This window comes from Ictidomys tridecemlineatus, chromosome X (assembly GCF_052094955.1).
Source record: "Ictidomys tridecemlineatus isolate mIctTri1 chromosome X, mIctTri1.hap1, whole genome shotgun sequence".
Classification (NCBI taxonomy): domain Eukaryota; kingdom Metazoa; phylum Chordata; class Mammalia; order Rodentia; family Sciuridae; genus Ictidomys; species Ictidomys tridecemlineatus.
Genome location: NC_135493.1, coordinates 17,210,724 through 17,224,431, shown reverse-complemented (window position 1 = coordinate 17,224,431; position 13,708 = coordinate 17,210,724). Strand labels below are relative to the sequence as shown.

The following is a 13,708-nucleotide window of genomic DNA, read 5'->3' as shown; positions in this document are numbered from 1 at the left end:
GGAAATGTGAGGATGTGGCTCAGTGGTACACCCCATGCCTAGCATGCATGAGGCCCTGGGTTCTACACCCAGTACTGCAAAAAAAATATGGTTTGGGGAAGGCAGTATAGCACAGTAGTAGAGTTCTTGCCTAGCATGTGCAAGGCCCTGGGTTTGATCCCTAGCACCACCCAAAAAAGTTGTTTTTATTGTTCAATTTAACATAATGGATTTGGTCTCTACGCAGTATCTTAGTAGATATGTAACATCTACTATCTACTGTGACATCGGTTGCTCTGGGGGACATCTGCTTTTTTCTTTTAGGTGTACCTAAGGGAACTCCAAAACAAATTCTGTGTATACCACCTAGTCTATATTTTATGTCAAACCCTCCCAAGCATACCCTACACAGCTCTAGTAAAAATTCATCTGGACCTTCTTGGCCAAATACAATAACAGATAAATCTAATCTTATTTGTATATTTTGAAATATGAATATTCACTAGGAAACAATGACCTATGTCCTATTTAGAGTCCATTAGCCCAAATGAAACAGGGGGAAAGATGATATAAAAATAGAAATGAGGTCCTGGTGGCAGGCGTGGGGGTCAAGTAGGGATGTGTGTGTGGTGATGCTAAAAAGAATGAGGACTCTGCCAGGCGGGCATGGTGGCACAGGCCTATTATAATCCCAGCAATTTAGGAGGCTGAGGCAGGCCCCCTAACAACTTAAGTTCAAGGCAAGCCTAACAATTTAGTAAGATCCTCAAGCAACTTAGAGAGACCTTGTCTCAAAAAACAAAAAGGACAGGGAAGTGGCTCAGTGGTAAAGCACTTCTGGGTTCAATCCTCAGTTCCTCAGTACCCTCCCTCAAAAGAATGAGGACTCTATAAAGTGAAGGAATGTGAAATAAAGATCAGAGCCTCTAAGCAAATGAAGGCATATTGTATGTGATAAGTAACAGTTATTTCCACTAGGAGTAAGCAAGAACAAATAAGTGTTCAAGTGGGAAGTGTAAGAACTTTGTAAAAATTATGCAGAGTAAATAATTTTTTTAAGTAATGATGGTTTTAGCAAAGAGTTTTTCTTCTTTCTTTTCTTTCTTTCCAGGTATTGAACCCAGGGGCACTTAATCACTAAGCCACATCCCCTGACCTTTTTTAAAATTTTGAGACAGGGCGTCACTAAATTGCTAAGGCTGACTTTGAACTTGGGATCCTCCTGCCTCAGCCTCCCTAGCTACTGTGATTACAGGCTTGTGCCACTGTGCCCTGCTTAATTTTCTTTTATGAGGAATTTTTTGTCATGTTTTTAATTTAAAAAAAAAGACAAATGAGTTTTTCTGTTGTTAGTTTTTTTTTTTTTTAATTCCCTTGTAAGTGTAATCTGGCCATAGGATAGGATGCCAGACTTCTTCTGAGCTTTATGAACCATTATTATACTCGCAAGGAACTTCTATGGGATCTCTATCTCTAGGATGATGATGATGATAATGATGATGATTTCAGTACTGGGGAAACAAAAAAAAAGTAGAGTAAAAACCATTATATATAGTACAAATCCAAGTTTGTTTAAAAAAAAAACAGTCATGGGGGCTGGGGATGTTGCTCAAGCAGTAGCGCACTTGCCTGGCATGCTTGCAGCCCGGGTTTGATCCTCAGCACCACATACAAACAAAGATGTTGTGTCTGCTGAAAACTAAAAAATAAATATTAAAATTCTTTCTTTCTCTCTCTCAAAAAAAAAAAAGTCGTGTACACACACATATTCAGGGTTTGTTGAAGATTGATTATCTCTGGATAAGAATGACTTAAGAATTTTTTTCTTTATATTTTTATATAAATTATATATTTTTTACCAATTATATATTTTTTAAAAATTTGTTGCAATAAACAAGTATTACCTTTGCAATTAAAAGCACAATAAGCCAGTTAAATAAGAAATATTTATCTTGATATGCCATTTTGTCTTAGGTAAAATACCACTTGATGAATAGCCAAGACACTGCCAACATATATCCTGTGATACTTCCCAGCTTTCAGTAAAGACTGTGTGGTGAGTATCAACATGGGTTTTTTAACATTCACTGGTCATTTTTCACTTAGCTTTTAAGTCTACTTTGGCTATTAGGTATACTTAGAAGTATGGCTCATTCTAGAAATTATAAAACTAGTATCCCAAATGTATGCTATCAACCTCAGTTCTTTTTTCTAACATGTGTGATATTCATATGTAGTGGATTCATTTTTAGAATGGAGGTTTTAGCATTAGATGATAAGGTATTAGAGAAATACATAAAAATGCATGCTTAGAGCTGGCAGTATATTTCAGTTGCATGGCTTATGCTTAGCATGCCTGAGGTCCTGGGTTCAATTCCCAGCACTGAAACAGCAATAATAATTATTTTTAAATAAAGTATGCTTAGAAAAAAGTCATTTTCTGTCTATCTTGTCAACCTTGGATTTTTGTCTGCTTTTGTTGATTGAAAGTATTTTTGAAAAGTATGCTTAAGAAAGCATGTTTTAATAATTACAATGGGAAATAAAGGAATGAATTTTTATTTATTGGAACTATTGATGTAGGAGGGTTTTTTGGGGGGGGGCAGATACTGTTGGTTTTGTGATACTATTCTTGTGAAACAGCCCTTGGTCTAGTCCCAGTTGTTTATGTCACATATTTGACATTCCTGTGTAGAGAAAGCAGAGTGCACAGAGTGACATCTTGAATTTGGTTATGAATGAGTGGCATTTTCTTCTCTTGGTCTGTCTCTGGATATTCCTGATGAAAGCAACAGCAGTGCTGGATATTCTTCCTGTAATTAATCAGCTAAAATCAGCATAAACTCCCCTCTGTCACCTTCTGATAGTGGTTCTCCTTTTTAAAAAAAATATTTATTTTTTAGTTATAGGTGAACACAACACCTTTATTTTATTTTATGTGGTACTGAGGATCAAACCCAGTGCCTCACATGGACTAGGCAAGTGCTCTACCACTGAGCCACAAACCCAGCCCTGGTTTTCCTTTTATTCATGTAGATTTCAACTAAGAACCAAGACCTTCTTATCATCACACACACACACACACACACACACACACACACACACACACACACACGCATGCACGCATGCACCAAACTAAGTCAGAGCAATAACAGGATGGTATAATTTAGACTATGTCCTATTTATCTTTTTTCCCTAAAATAAAATCCTAAAATTCTGTGTATCTATAGAATTTGTATATATAATTCTGTCCATGGCCTTTACAGTTCAATGTAGTGATATTTTCAAAGATATTTTCCAACTAAAACTATGTTGAAGATACAGTCATACATCTATAAGCTGCAATATCTAGAAAATGCTGTATCATGACTTTTGTTAAAAATTGAGAGCTCTGCTGTGTGCAATGGCACACACCTGTAATCCCAGCAGCTTGGGAAGCTGAGGCAGCAGGATTGTGAGTTCAAAGCCAGCCTCAGCAAAAGTGGGGTGCTAAGCAACTCACTGAGACCCTGTATCTAATAAAATACAAAATTGGGCTGGGGACATGGCTCAGTGGTGGAGTGCCCGAGTTCAATCCCTGGAATGCAAAAAAGAAAAAAAAAATTGAGAGCTCTGTTTATTTTTAGGAATTAAAAAGGAAATGACATAAACATCTAAAACTATAAGGTCTAATGAAATGTAATTGTTCAGTTAACCAACAAGATAAAATTATCTTTAAAAATTACTAGTTTTTAAAATATTTTCAGTACTTGTTAGTTTCCATCTACTAAGGAAAAGTTACCTATCACAAGCAATTTTTGAAACTAAGCCAGTTGTACCATACTGATGTAAGGATTGACTATTTTGCACATGAATCCTTGGGTGTTTAATTTGTTGGAATTAGTAGGGAAGAACAAGATGAATAAAAGCTAATTGAATGGAAAGAAAATAATATATAATTGGGGCTTCACTCAATTTGTACTCAACCTGATTAGCCTTGATCAATTTTGCATTCTAATTAAATCCAGAAAAAAGACAATGTTGATAAATTGTAGTCTTTTACATTTTTATGAATTACCTTTCATTCATCAGCATGATTACTGATTTGATTAAATACAAGCTTAATATATTAGGGCTTTTCTGAAAGAATCATGTGCTTCCAGTTGTTCCCTACAGGCTATAAATATCTGTTTAAGCCTCAATTTTCTAGTTGGAAGCCTTATAAGTTTTTTAAGTAGGAAAAAAATCATTTGTTAAAAATTTAAATCTATGCCAAGCACAGTAGTGCCTGTAGCTGCCTGTAATCCCAACAACTTGAGAGACTGAGGCAGGAGGATTGCAGGATATAGACCAGCCTCAACAACTTAGCAAGACCCTGTCTCAAAATTTTAAAAAAGGAGACTGGGCTGAAGGTCAGTGGTAGAGCATCCCTGAGTTAAATCCCCGTATCTATCTATCTCTCTCTCTCTCTCTCTCTCTCTCTCTCTCTCTCTCTCACACACACACACACACACACACAAAAAAAAAATTAAATCTAAAGTAAGCACTTTAAGTAATTGTGCATTTTAAGAAATAGAAATGTGTCAGGTGCAGTGGCTCATGCCTATAGTCCCAGTGGTTCAGGAGGCTGGGGCAGCCTCAGCAAAAGCAAGGTGCTAAGCAACTCAGTGAGAACCTGTCTCTAAATAAAATACAAAATAGGGCTGGGGATGTGGCTCAGTGGCTAAGTGCCTCTGGGTTCAGTAATTCCCCCCCCCCAAAAAAAAGGAAAAAAAAGAAAAACCCAACGTATCCTATCATGAAGTAATGAAGTTGAGAATTGGTTTAAATTACTTCAGCTAACAAAACAAGGGCAGTTATCTAAAATATTAGCAGAAGTCTTTTCCTCATCTTTGGAAATAATCACAATGTTCAATTCTGATGCAGTTATGCCCAAACATAAAAAAAAAAAAATGGTTGGAGCACTAAGAAGTTTTGGGCAGTTGCCCCACAGGAATCATTCAGAGTAGAAGCAATCAAATATTTAAAGATGTGGGGGATCATGATGGTCTCCTGAAACTGAGATAGGATTCTATGAATTGACTAATGACAAGCCTATAAATATTGTCATTGTTACTTGGCTTCTTTACTTGCCAGACCTTTAGTGCTCCATTTTTTGGTGCACTAAAGGTCTGGCAAGTAAACACATGAGGGCCCCCTCATGGAATGAGGTGTAATTGCAATGATATTTATTGCTGAAATTGTAGATGACTGACATCCAGGAAGGTACACACACATTATTGACATTTGAACCAAAAAGAGTTTTGCAGTATTAAGATTGCAGAGTTTGAGAACAAAGACTAAGGATGGGGAAAGTAAACAATGGGAGTGAGACTACTACTCAGTTGTGTAAGGAACTTTCATCAGTAAATCTTGGTCCTTTTTAAAAATATTTTTTTAGTTGTCGATGGATACTGCACCTGTATTTAATTTATTTATTTTTATGTGATGCTAAGAATTGAACCCAGTGCCTCACACATACTAGGCAAGCACTCTACAACTGAGCCACACCCCCAGCCTAACTCTTGGTACTCTTGACTATCTCAATACACTTTGTTCAACTTAGACAATTTCTTACTTTGTTCAATTAGTATTATTTTAATTGTTTATCAGGAAATCACATCTCTTTCTATAACATACTCAAATCCAAAGATTTTGTAGTTGGTGCTCCATTCTGTTGACTTTGACTTTGTATGTTGGGAGGATTCATTTCTTTTTTGGGGGAGTGGATACTGGGGAGTGAACCCAGGGATACTTTACCAATTAGCTACATCCTAGCCCTTTTTAAAATTTCTATTTTGAGACAGGGTCTCTCTAAGTTGCTGAGGCTGGCCTCAAACTTGCAATTCTCCTGCCTCAGCCTCCCGAGTTGCTAGGATTATAGGCATGTGCCACCATGCCCATTTGGGAAGATTTATTTCTTAAATGATTTTCCATTTATTGATTTTCAGACCAAAACTATGATAACTTTTAAACATGTTTTAAACCACAATTAGGTGGTTTAAAACAATGAAAATTTATTGTCCTATAATTCTGGAGGCTAGAAATCCAATATAAAGTATTGGCAGGGTTGGTTTCTTCTGGAAGCTCTAAGGAAGAATCTGTTCCATGCCCCTGTACGAATTTTCTGGTGCTTGCTAGCAAACCTTGATTTGCAGACAGATATCCAATGTCTGCCATTGTCAACGTGTATGGTTCTATCTGTGTCCCTGTGTCTTCACATGGCCTTCTTATAAAGACAACAGTCACTAGATTTAGAGCTGCTCTAATCCAGTATGACTTCCTCTTAATTTAATTACATCTATAAAGTCCCTATTTCCAGATAAGGTCAAATTCACAGGTATTGAGTATTAGGACTTCAACATATCTCTTTAGGGATACAGTTCAACCCACAGAAGTATAATTTTGCAATTTTGATTTTGCCCATTTCATTTTTCTTAAGTTATTTTAATAATTGTCTGTCCATTAACTCATCTTTAAGGTGTAAGAATAAAAGATCACTATATTGTATATACTGTTGGCATGTCTTCTGATGCTAATTTTCATTGTCAGTAAAAGGATAAATGAAAGAGAAAATATGTTTTTCAAATATTTTTATTCATTTTTAAAATTATTTTTTAAATTTATATATGACAGTGGAATGCATAACCATTCTTATTACATGTATACAGAACAATTTTTCATCTCTGGTTGTATATAAAGTATGTTGACACCTGTTCGTGTCTTCATACATGTACTTTGGATAATGATGTCCATCACATTCCACTATCCTTGCAAATCCCCTGCCCCCTTCCTTCCCCCCCACCTCTCTGCCCTATCTAGAGTTCATCTATTCCTCCCATGCTTCCCCTCCCTACCCCACTATGAGTCAGTCACCTTATATCAGAGAAAACATTTGGCTTTTGTTTTTTTGGGATTGGCTAACTTCACTTAGCATTCATTGTCTTCTCTAACTCCATCCATTTACCTGCAAATGCCATGATTTTATTCTCTTTTAATGCTGAGTAAATTTCCATTTTGTATATATACCACATTTTTTTTAATCCATTCATCCACTGAAGGGCATCTAGGTTGGTTCCACAGTTTAGCTGTTGTGAATTGAGCTGCTATAAACATTGGTGTGGCTGTGTCCCTGTAGTGTGCTGTTTTTAAGTCCTTCAAATATTTTTAAAGAACCATTTTTAAGCTTTAAATGTGTTTAATTAAGTATTCCTATTTTACTCATAAAAGAGCAAATTCAAATTTACCTTAAAGATTCACACAGATTCAATAAGAAAACTCACCATAGTAATGAGTTGGATTCTGAGCTCAAGAAAAAAAATATGATTCTTAAAATTTATGAAAGCCAGGGGGCCAGGATTGTGGCTCAGGGGTAAAGCCCTTGCCTAGCATGTGTAAGGCACTAGGTTCAGTCCCCAGCACCACATAAAAATAAAATAAAATAAATGTATATAAAAAGTTTATGAAAGCCAAATCAACCAATCAAACTGCTAATTTCAAGTATATTCAATGTATAGCATATTCTGTGTACAGGATAAGTACTAAAAATTACACTATGAACAAGGATGAGTGTGATACCATCCCTATCTTAAAGGGATGTACAAAAATATTGATCCAGATGTGGTGGCACATGCCTGTAATCCCAGTGGCTCCGGAGGCTGAGGCATGTGTATCTCAAGTTCAAAGCCACCCTCAGCAATTTATCGAGACCTTAAGCAACTCAGCAAGACCTGTCTCTAAATAAAATATAAAAAGGACTGGGGAGACAGAGCTGGTCCTTCAAGTCAAGTGTGGTGGCGCATACCTGTAATCCCAGTGGTTTGGGATTACAGTGGTAGAGTGCTCGCCTGGCATGTGTGAAGCACTGGGTTCAATCCTCAGCACCACATAAAAATAAAATAAAGATATTGTGTCCATCTACAACTAAAAAATGTTTTAAAAAAGAAGGACTGGGGCTGTGGCTTGGAGGTTAAATGCTCCTGGGTTCAATCCTCAGTATCAAAAAAAAAAAAAGTACAAAAATATCAATATGAGGCAATCTATTATAACAACTGTAGATACATATATGAAAGGACCCCTGTGCTGTAAAAGTAGAATATAAAGATAATATTGGAATCACAGAATCTTAGAATTAAAGGATTTTAGAAGTCTTTTAATGTATCTCTGAATGGAGGAATCCTATAAAGAATTCCAGATAGATGATCTTTTAATTTGAAATCTTATAGTAATGAACTAACACCCTCACAAACATTCATTCTATTGTTGGACAACTCTCACAGTTAGAAATCTCCTACATTAAAAAGGGGGATGGGTTGAAAGTTTGTATGTAGGTGGGCTTTTTTATTGACTCTTTAGAATTGAGGCAAATCAAGTGAGCTATTGAAAGCACACGAGTGGCAGGGGCTATAGCTCAGCAGTAGCACACTTACCTAGCATATGTGAGGCACTGGGTTTGATTCTCAGCACCACATAGAAATAAAAAATAAAAGTCCATCAACAACTAAAAAAAAGGAAAATAATTTTTTTTAAAAAAGCACATGAGTTATGATTCTAATTCTGCATAAATCTGCTCCTTGATTATTAGTACTCCCACTACAGAATATATTTAATTTCATCTTCTAAATGAATTTTTTAAATTCACCTAGAAGCAACTGTATAAATATCCATGATGAAAATGCATCTATGGTACTTTAGGTATCTATGAGAATATCTAATTTTCAATTTGCCTGAAGTATTTTTAAATATTTTAGTATCTTAAAAGTTGAGCTTGAATAATCTATCATATAGGTAGACGTCACTGTCAGAAAGTTGAAATTTATAGAATTTAGAAAAGGCCAGGAAGCCAGGAAAGAGTTAGCTTTGTTTCCCTGAAATGCAGTGATGTGTCACAGAATTTTTACAATGTGGTTCTTAACTCAATAATAAACAGGGAATGGGGTCATAGCTCAGTGATACAACACTTGCTTAGCATGCACCAGGCCCTGTGTGCAGTCTTAAAACATGTGGGCATGTGCGCGCGCGCACACACACACACACATACACAATTAATTGTCACAAGGCTATAATGTATAAATGGAAAACATTATATATCATATAGGAATCTCAGAAAATAGCTTAACCCACCTAAGAGTGAGATGCTTAATGACCATGATCTCTCAGAAAGAAATGTGTTAAATGGATGCATTTGTTAAGTAAATTAGTAATAAATTGACTGATTGCCATTTGTATGCAATTGGAGTTCTCTGTGGCTTTATGATATTAAAGGAAATTGGTAACATAATTGCTCATGTCAGCCTTTTGGGGGAGTGACCAGACTGTATTCTTTCTGAGCAGAGCAGTTAGGAGATCTGACTTGAAGGTCCAGATCTGCCACTAGTTCTGTGTGACTTTGGGCAGATCTCTTTACCTCTCTGAATTTCTGATGGCTGATCTATAAAATAAAGTTGATGTAGACATTTATAAAATCCGTATTGCCTCTTAAAATTCTATTGAGTCTCTGAAAACATCTGCCTTCATCTTTGCTAGCATGACAGTGAAAGTCATGATGGCATGAATTTGGAACACTTTAAGAAAATATTTAGGCAAGTGTGGCGGTGCACCCCTGTAATCCCAGTGGCTTGGGAAGCTGATGCAGGAGGATCGGAAGTTCAAAACCAGCCTCATCAATTTAGCAAGATCCTAAGCAATTCTGGGAGACCATGTCTCTACATAAATATAAAAAGGTGGCTGGGGATGTGGCTCAGTGGTTAAGCACCCCTGGATTCAATCCTCCGTACCAAAAAAAAAAAGTAAAGAAAAAAGAAAATATTTAGGAAATTAGACAGCTTCGTACCTAATATTTTTATTCTTTCTGGCAACAAGAAACTCATTTTGTTCAGCCTCATCAATAGTTTCCTCTGTCCTCTGAATTATGAATGATTTATGATGAAATGCAGAAGCTAATTTCCTCCTGGTGTTTTGTTTTGTGGGAATAAATGATCCTCTCAGAATTTCCATATTAATAACAAGTTCCCAGTGACAAAGCACTCACCAGAAAATTTTCTTTGTACTGTAAGTACAGCTCAAGCCAAAACAAAAGAAAGATATGCTTGGTGTGTTCATTTCAGAGAAGCAAGAGAGACATAGCCAAGAGCTGTGTCAACTATGAGAACACAGCGCCAGTATGCATTTGGAAGTGTTCAAATAGCACTAAAAAGCAAACCAACAGCAAAAGAGCATTTTCGTTTTCCTCAATGATTATTGTATGGCTGGAAGAAAAGCCCTGTAACGTCAGTTCTGTTTATTTCCTGGCTCTGCTCTTATGCTTGGTAGCTCTCCATTGAACACAAACGAAAGAAGATGTGCTTAAAACTTGCAAGCAGCCGGCTTATGACTTTGTGCTGAAGAAGGAAATACTTAAAAATGTCATTATCCAGCAGAGGAGCCTATTATACTTTCCATTTCTAGTCTGGCTCTTCTGAAAGGAAGGGTTTAGTTTGCTTCCTTAACTAGACGTATGTTAAACTCTACGGGAGTTTACATCAGATAGGGATCTTTGGAAAGGAGCGTATTGAGGCCAGCATGTCAGGGCAGTCAGAGGAGTTCAGCTAAAACTCCCTTCAACTTGATTTAGAATACATTCCTATGCCATGTTAATAAGCAGAGGTGTTTTAAAACTGTTTAGACTACAAGGCTGTTGAAAATATGGGGAAAGTACTATTTGAATTCACTGTTGAAGATAGATAATGTCTTCTCTGGAGAAAGTTTTGCAATGTATATCAAAAGCCTTCAAAAGATGTACATTTTTTTGATATAGGAATTTGATTTTTTTTTCTGGTACTGGAGATTGAACCAGAGGCACTTAACCACTGAGCCACATCCCAGTCCTTTTTATGTTTTATTTTGAAACAGGGTTTCATTAAGTTGCTTAAGGACTCATTAAGTTGCTCAGGCTGGCTTTGAACTTTGTGATCCTTCTGCCTCAGCCTCCTAAATTGCTGGATTACATGTGTGTTCTAAGCCTGACTGATTTTTTTTGACAGTGCTGGGGATTGAACCCACAATCTCATAACATTCTAGGCAAGTGCTCTACTACTGAGCTACACCCACAGCCCCTGATACAGAAATTCTAGGAATTTTATTTAGGGAGAATATGGGACAGGTTAAAAAGAATGTTTATTATAATGTTATTTGTAAATATGAGAAAATTAATTGTGCAAAACAATCTTGCCAGGCATGGAGGTACATGCCTCATAATCACAGTGATTTAGGAGACTGAAGCAAAGGAAGAGGAAAGTCAGCCACAGCAATTTAACAAGACATTGTCTCAAAAAATAGAAAAGGCCAGACAGTGGTATTTCCTGTAATCCCAGCAATTCAGGAGGTTGAGGCAGGAGAATTACAAGCCTAATGTCAAACACTAGGGAACAATTAAGCCAGCATTTCTCAGGGTGTTATAAAAATATGAATAAGTAAGTGAATTAAAGAAGAAGGAGTCGGGAAGAATCCATGTTCAGGTAAGCTTGGTAAATTGAGTTAAATCTACTTTTTTTTGGTACTGGGGATTGAACACAGTGTTACTTAACCACTGAGCCACATTTTCAGCCCTTTTTATTTTTTATTTTGAGACAGGGTCTCACTTGCTTAGGTCCTTGTTAAATTATTAAGGCTGGCCTCAAATTTGTGATCCTCTTGCCTCAACCTGGAATTACAGGTGTGTTCCACCATGCTGGGGTTTAAATTTCCTTCTTTAATACTGTGAAAGTCCTAGAAAAGGGGACATGGTATGAAGTATTTTCAAACTATTTAGCCTAACCCATGTTGTTGTTTTTGAGGGACATCTTGTGGGATTGATGTTCTATAGAATATCCTTTGGGAACCACTGGGTAAAACAAATTACAGTATATTCACTCCATGAAAATCTCCCCACCCTCTAAGAATAATGATATGGTCTTATATCACTTGACATGGAAAGAGGTTTACAGTATATTGCAAAGTTAAAGAGCAGTGTGATTAATGGAATCTCATTTTTGTTTTTAAAAAGCATACATACATATTTTACATAGATATAGAACTAAAAAGTCTGCAAAATTGCAAAAATGTGTAAGTGTCAGGGAGGCAGAAGATGGATGGCTTTTATTTTATTTGCTCCTCTCTTTGTATTTTCAGATTTTTCCACATGGAGTATCTGTTAATTGTGTAATTAGGAAATAATAAGAAGTTAAAATAAATGCATTTTAGAAATTCATATGCTGGGTTGTTCGTTTTGTTTTCATGGTGCTGGGAATTGAGCCCTGGGGCCCGTGTTCTAGGCAACTGCTCTACCACTGCGCCACATCCCCAGCCCTTACATGCAGGTTTTCATTATATGAGGTGGGGAGGTAAGGGGATCAGGACTCCCTTACCTCTATCAGAACTTTCATTGAAAGAGATGCAAAGAGCTTTTCAAATGTTGGCAAGTTCTACTCCTTCAAAAATTCTTCCTAATATTGAACAAAATTCTACCTTCTAGCCTTTAATCCTGATTTGTGTTGGGAAATGCCACAAAATGAGCAAAATTCATATCTTCTTCCATAATGTAAGCTTTCAGATATATGGCAGCAGCTACCATGTTTCCACACATCTGTTCTTCTCTAGTTTTTTGTTTGTTTGTTTTTATTTTTTAGTTTTTGGTACTAAGAATTGAACCCAGGGTGCTTATCCACTGAGCAACATCCCAGCCCCTTTTTTAAAATATTTATTTAGAGATAGGGTCTCACTGAGTTGCTTAGGACCTTACTAAGTTGCTAGGGCTGGCTTTGAACTCGTGATCCTCCTGCCTCAGTCCTAAGATGCTGGGATTACAGATGTGCACCACTGTACCCAGCTAATTTTTTATTTGTTCTTTTTAGTTACACATGACAATAGAATGTATTTTGACATATTATACATACCTGGAGTATAACTTCCCATTCTCATAGTTGAACTTCCCATTCTTTTTTTTTTTTTTAATATTTATTTATTTATTTTTTAGTTTTCGGCGGACTCAACATCTTTGTTTGTATGTGGTGCTGAGGATCGAACCCGGGCTGCACGCATGCCAGGCGAGTGCGCTACCGCTCGAGCCACATCCCCAGCCCAGAACTTCCCATTCTTGTGGTTGTACATGATGTGGCATTTCACTGGTTGTGTATTCATATATATACATAGGAAAGTTCCATCCAGTTCATTCTACTGTCTTTCCTATTCTCATCCCTGCTAGGTTTTCTATCACAGTAATTTTTCTTTGGGATGATCATTTTCTAGTTTATCAATATCCTTAAAGTGTGGCAATCAGAAGTGACCATAACACTTAATAATTTTTTTTCACATATCATTATTAGTTCCTATAAAATTGTGTTATTATTAAAGTTTTTTGATTAAAATAATTTCTGAATACTTCCTGGCTTATGGTAGCTGTATTCTGAGTCATTTTTTAAGATTATAGGAGACACTCAGTTGTCTATTCCCTTTGCAATCTTTTTTTTTTTTTTGGTGGGGGTACCAGGGATTGAACCCAGGGGCACTCGACCACTGAGCCACATCCCCAGCCCTATTTTGTATTTCATTTAGAAACAGGGTCTCACTGAGTTGCTTAGTGCCTCACTATTGCTGAGGCTGGCTTTGAACTCACAATCCTCTTGCCTCAGTGCCTCCCAAGCCACTGGGATTACAGGCGTGCACCACCATGCCTGGCTTATAACATTTTCTACTC

At 36.7% G+C, this 13,708-nt stretch overlaps 1 protein-coding gene across 2 annotated transcripts in view; it reads left to right on the top strand.

Moving 5' to 3' along the window:
- The window catches only part of Pabir3 (PABIR family member 3), a 50,186-nt gene extending 36,855 nt beyond the window's left edge, over positions 1-13,331 (top strand). For both annotated transcript variants that reach the window (XR_013431665.1, XM_078034250.1), the window contains 2 exons: positions 1,954-2,035; positions 12,989-13,331. Coding sequence is in view for 1 of the 2 variants with exons in the window: in XM_078034250.1 (XP_077890376.1) it covers positions 1,954-2,025 (72 nt within the window). In the remaining variant the exon portion in view is untranslated. The remainder of the gene's footprint in view (positions 1-1,953; positions 2,036-12,988) is intronic.
- Positions 13,332-13,708: the final 377 nt, after the last annotated feature.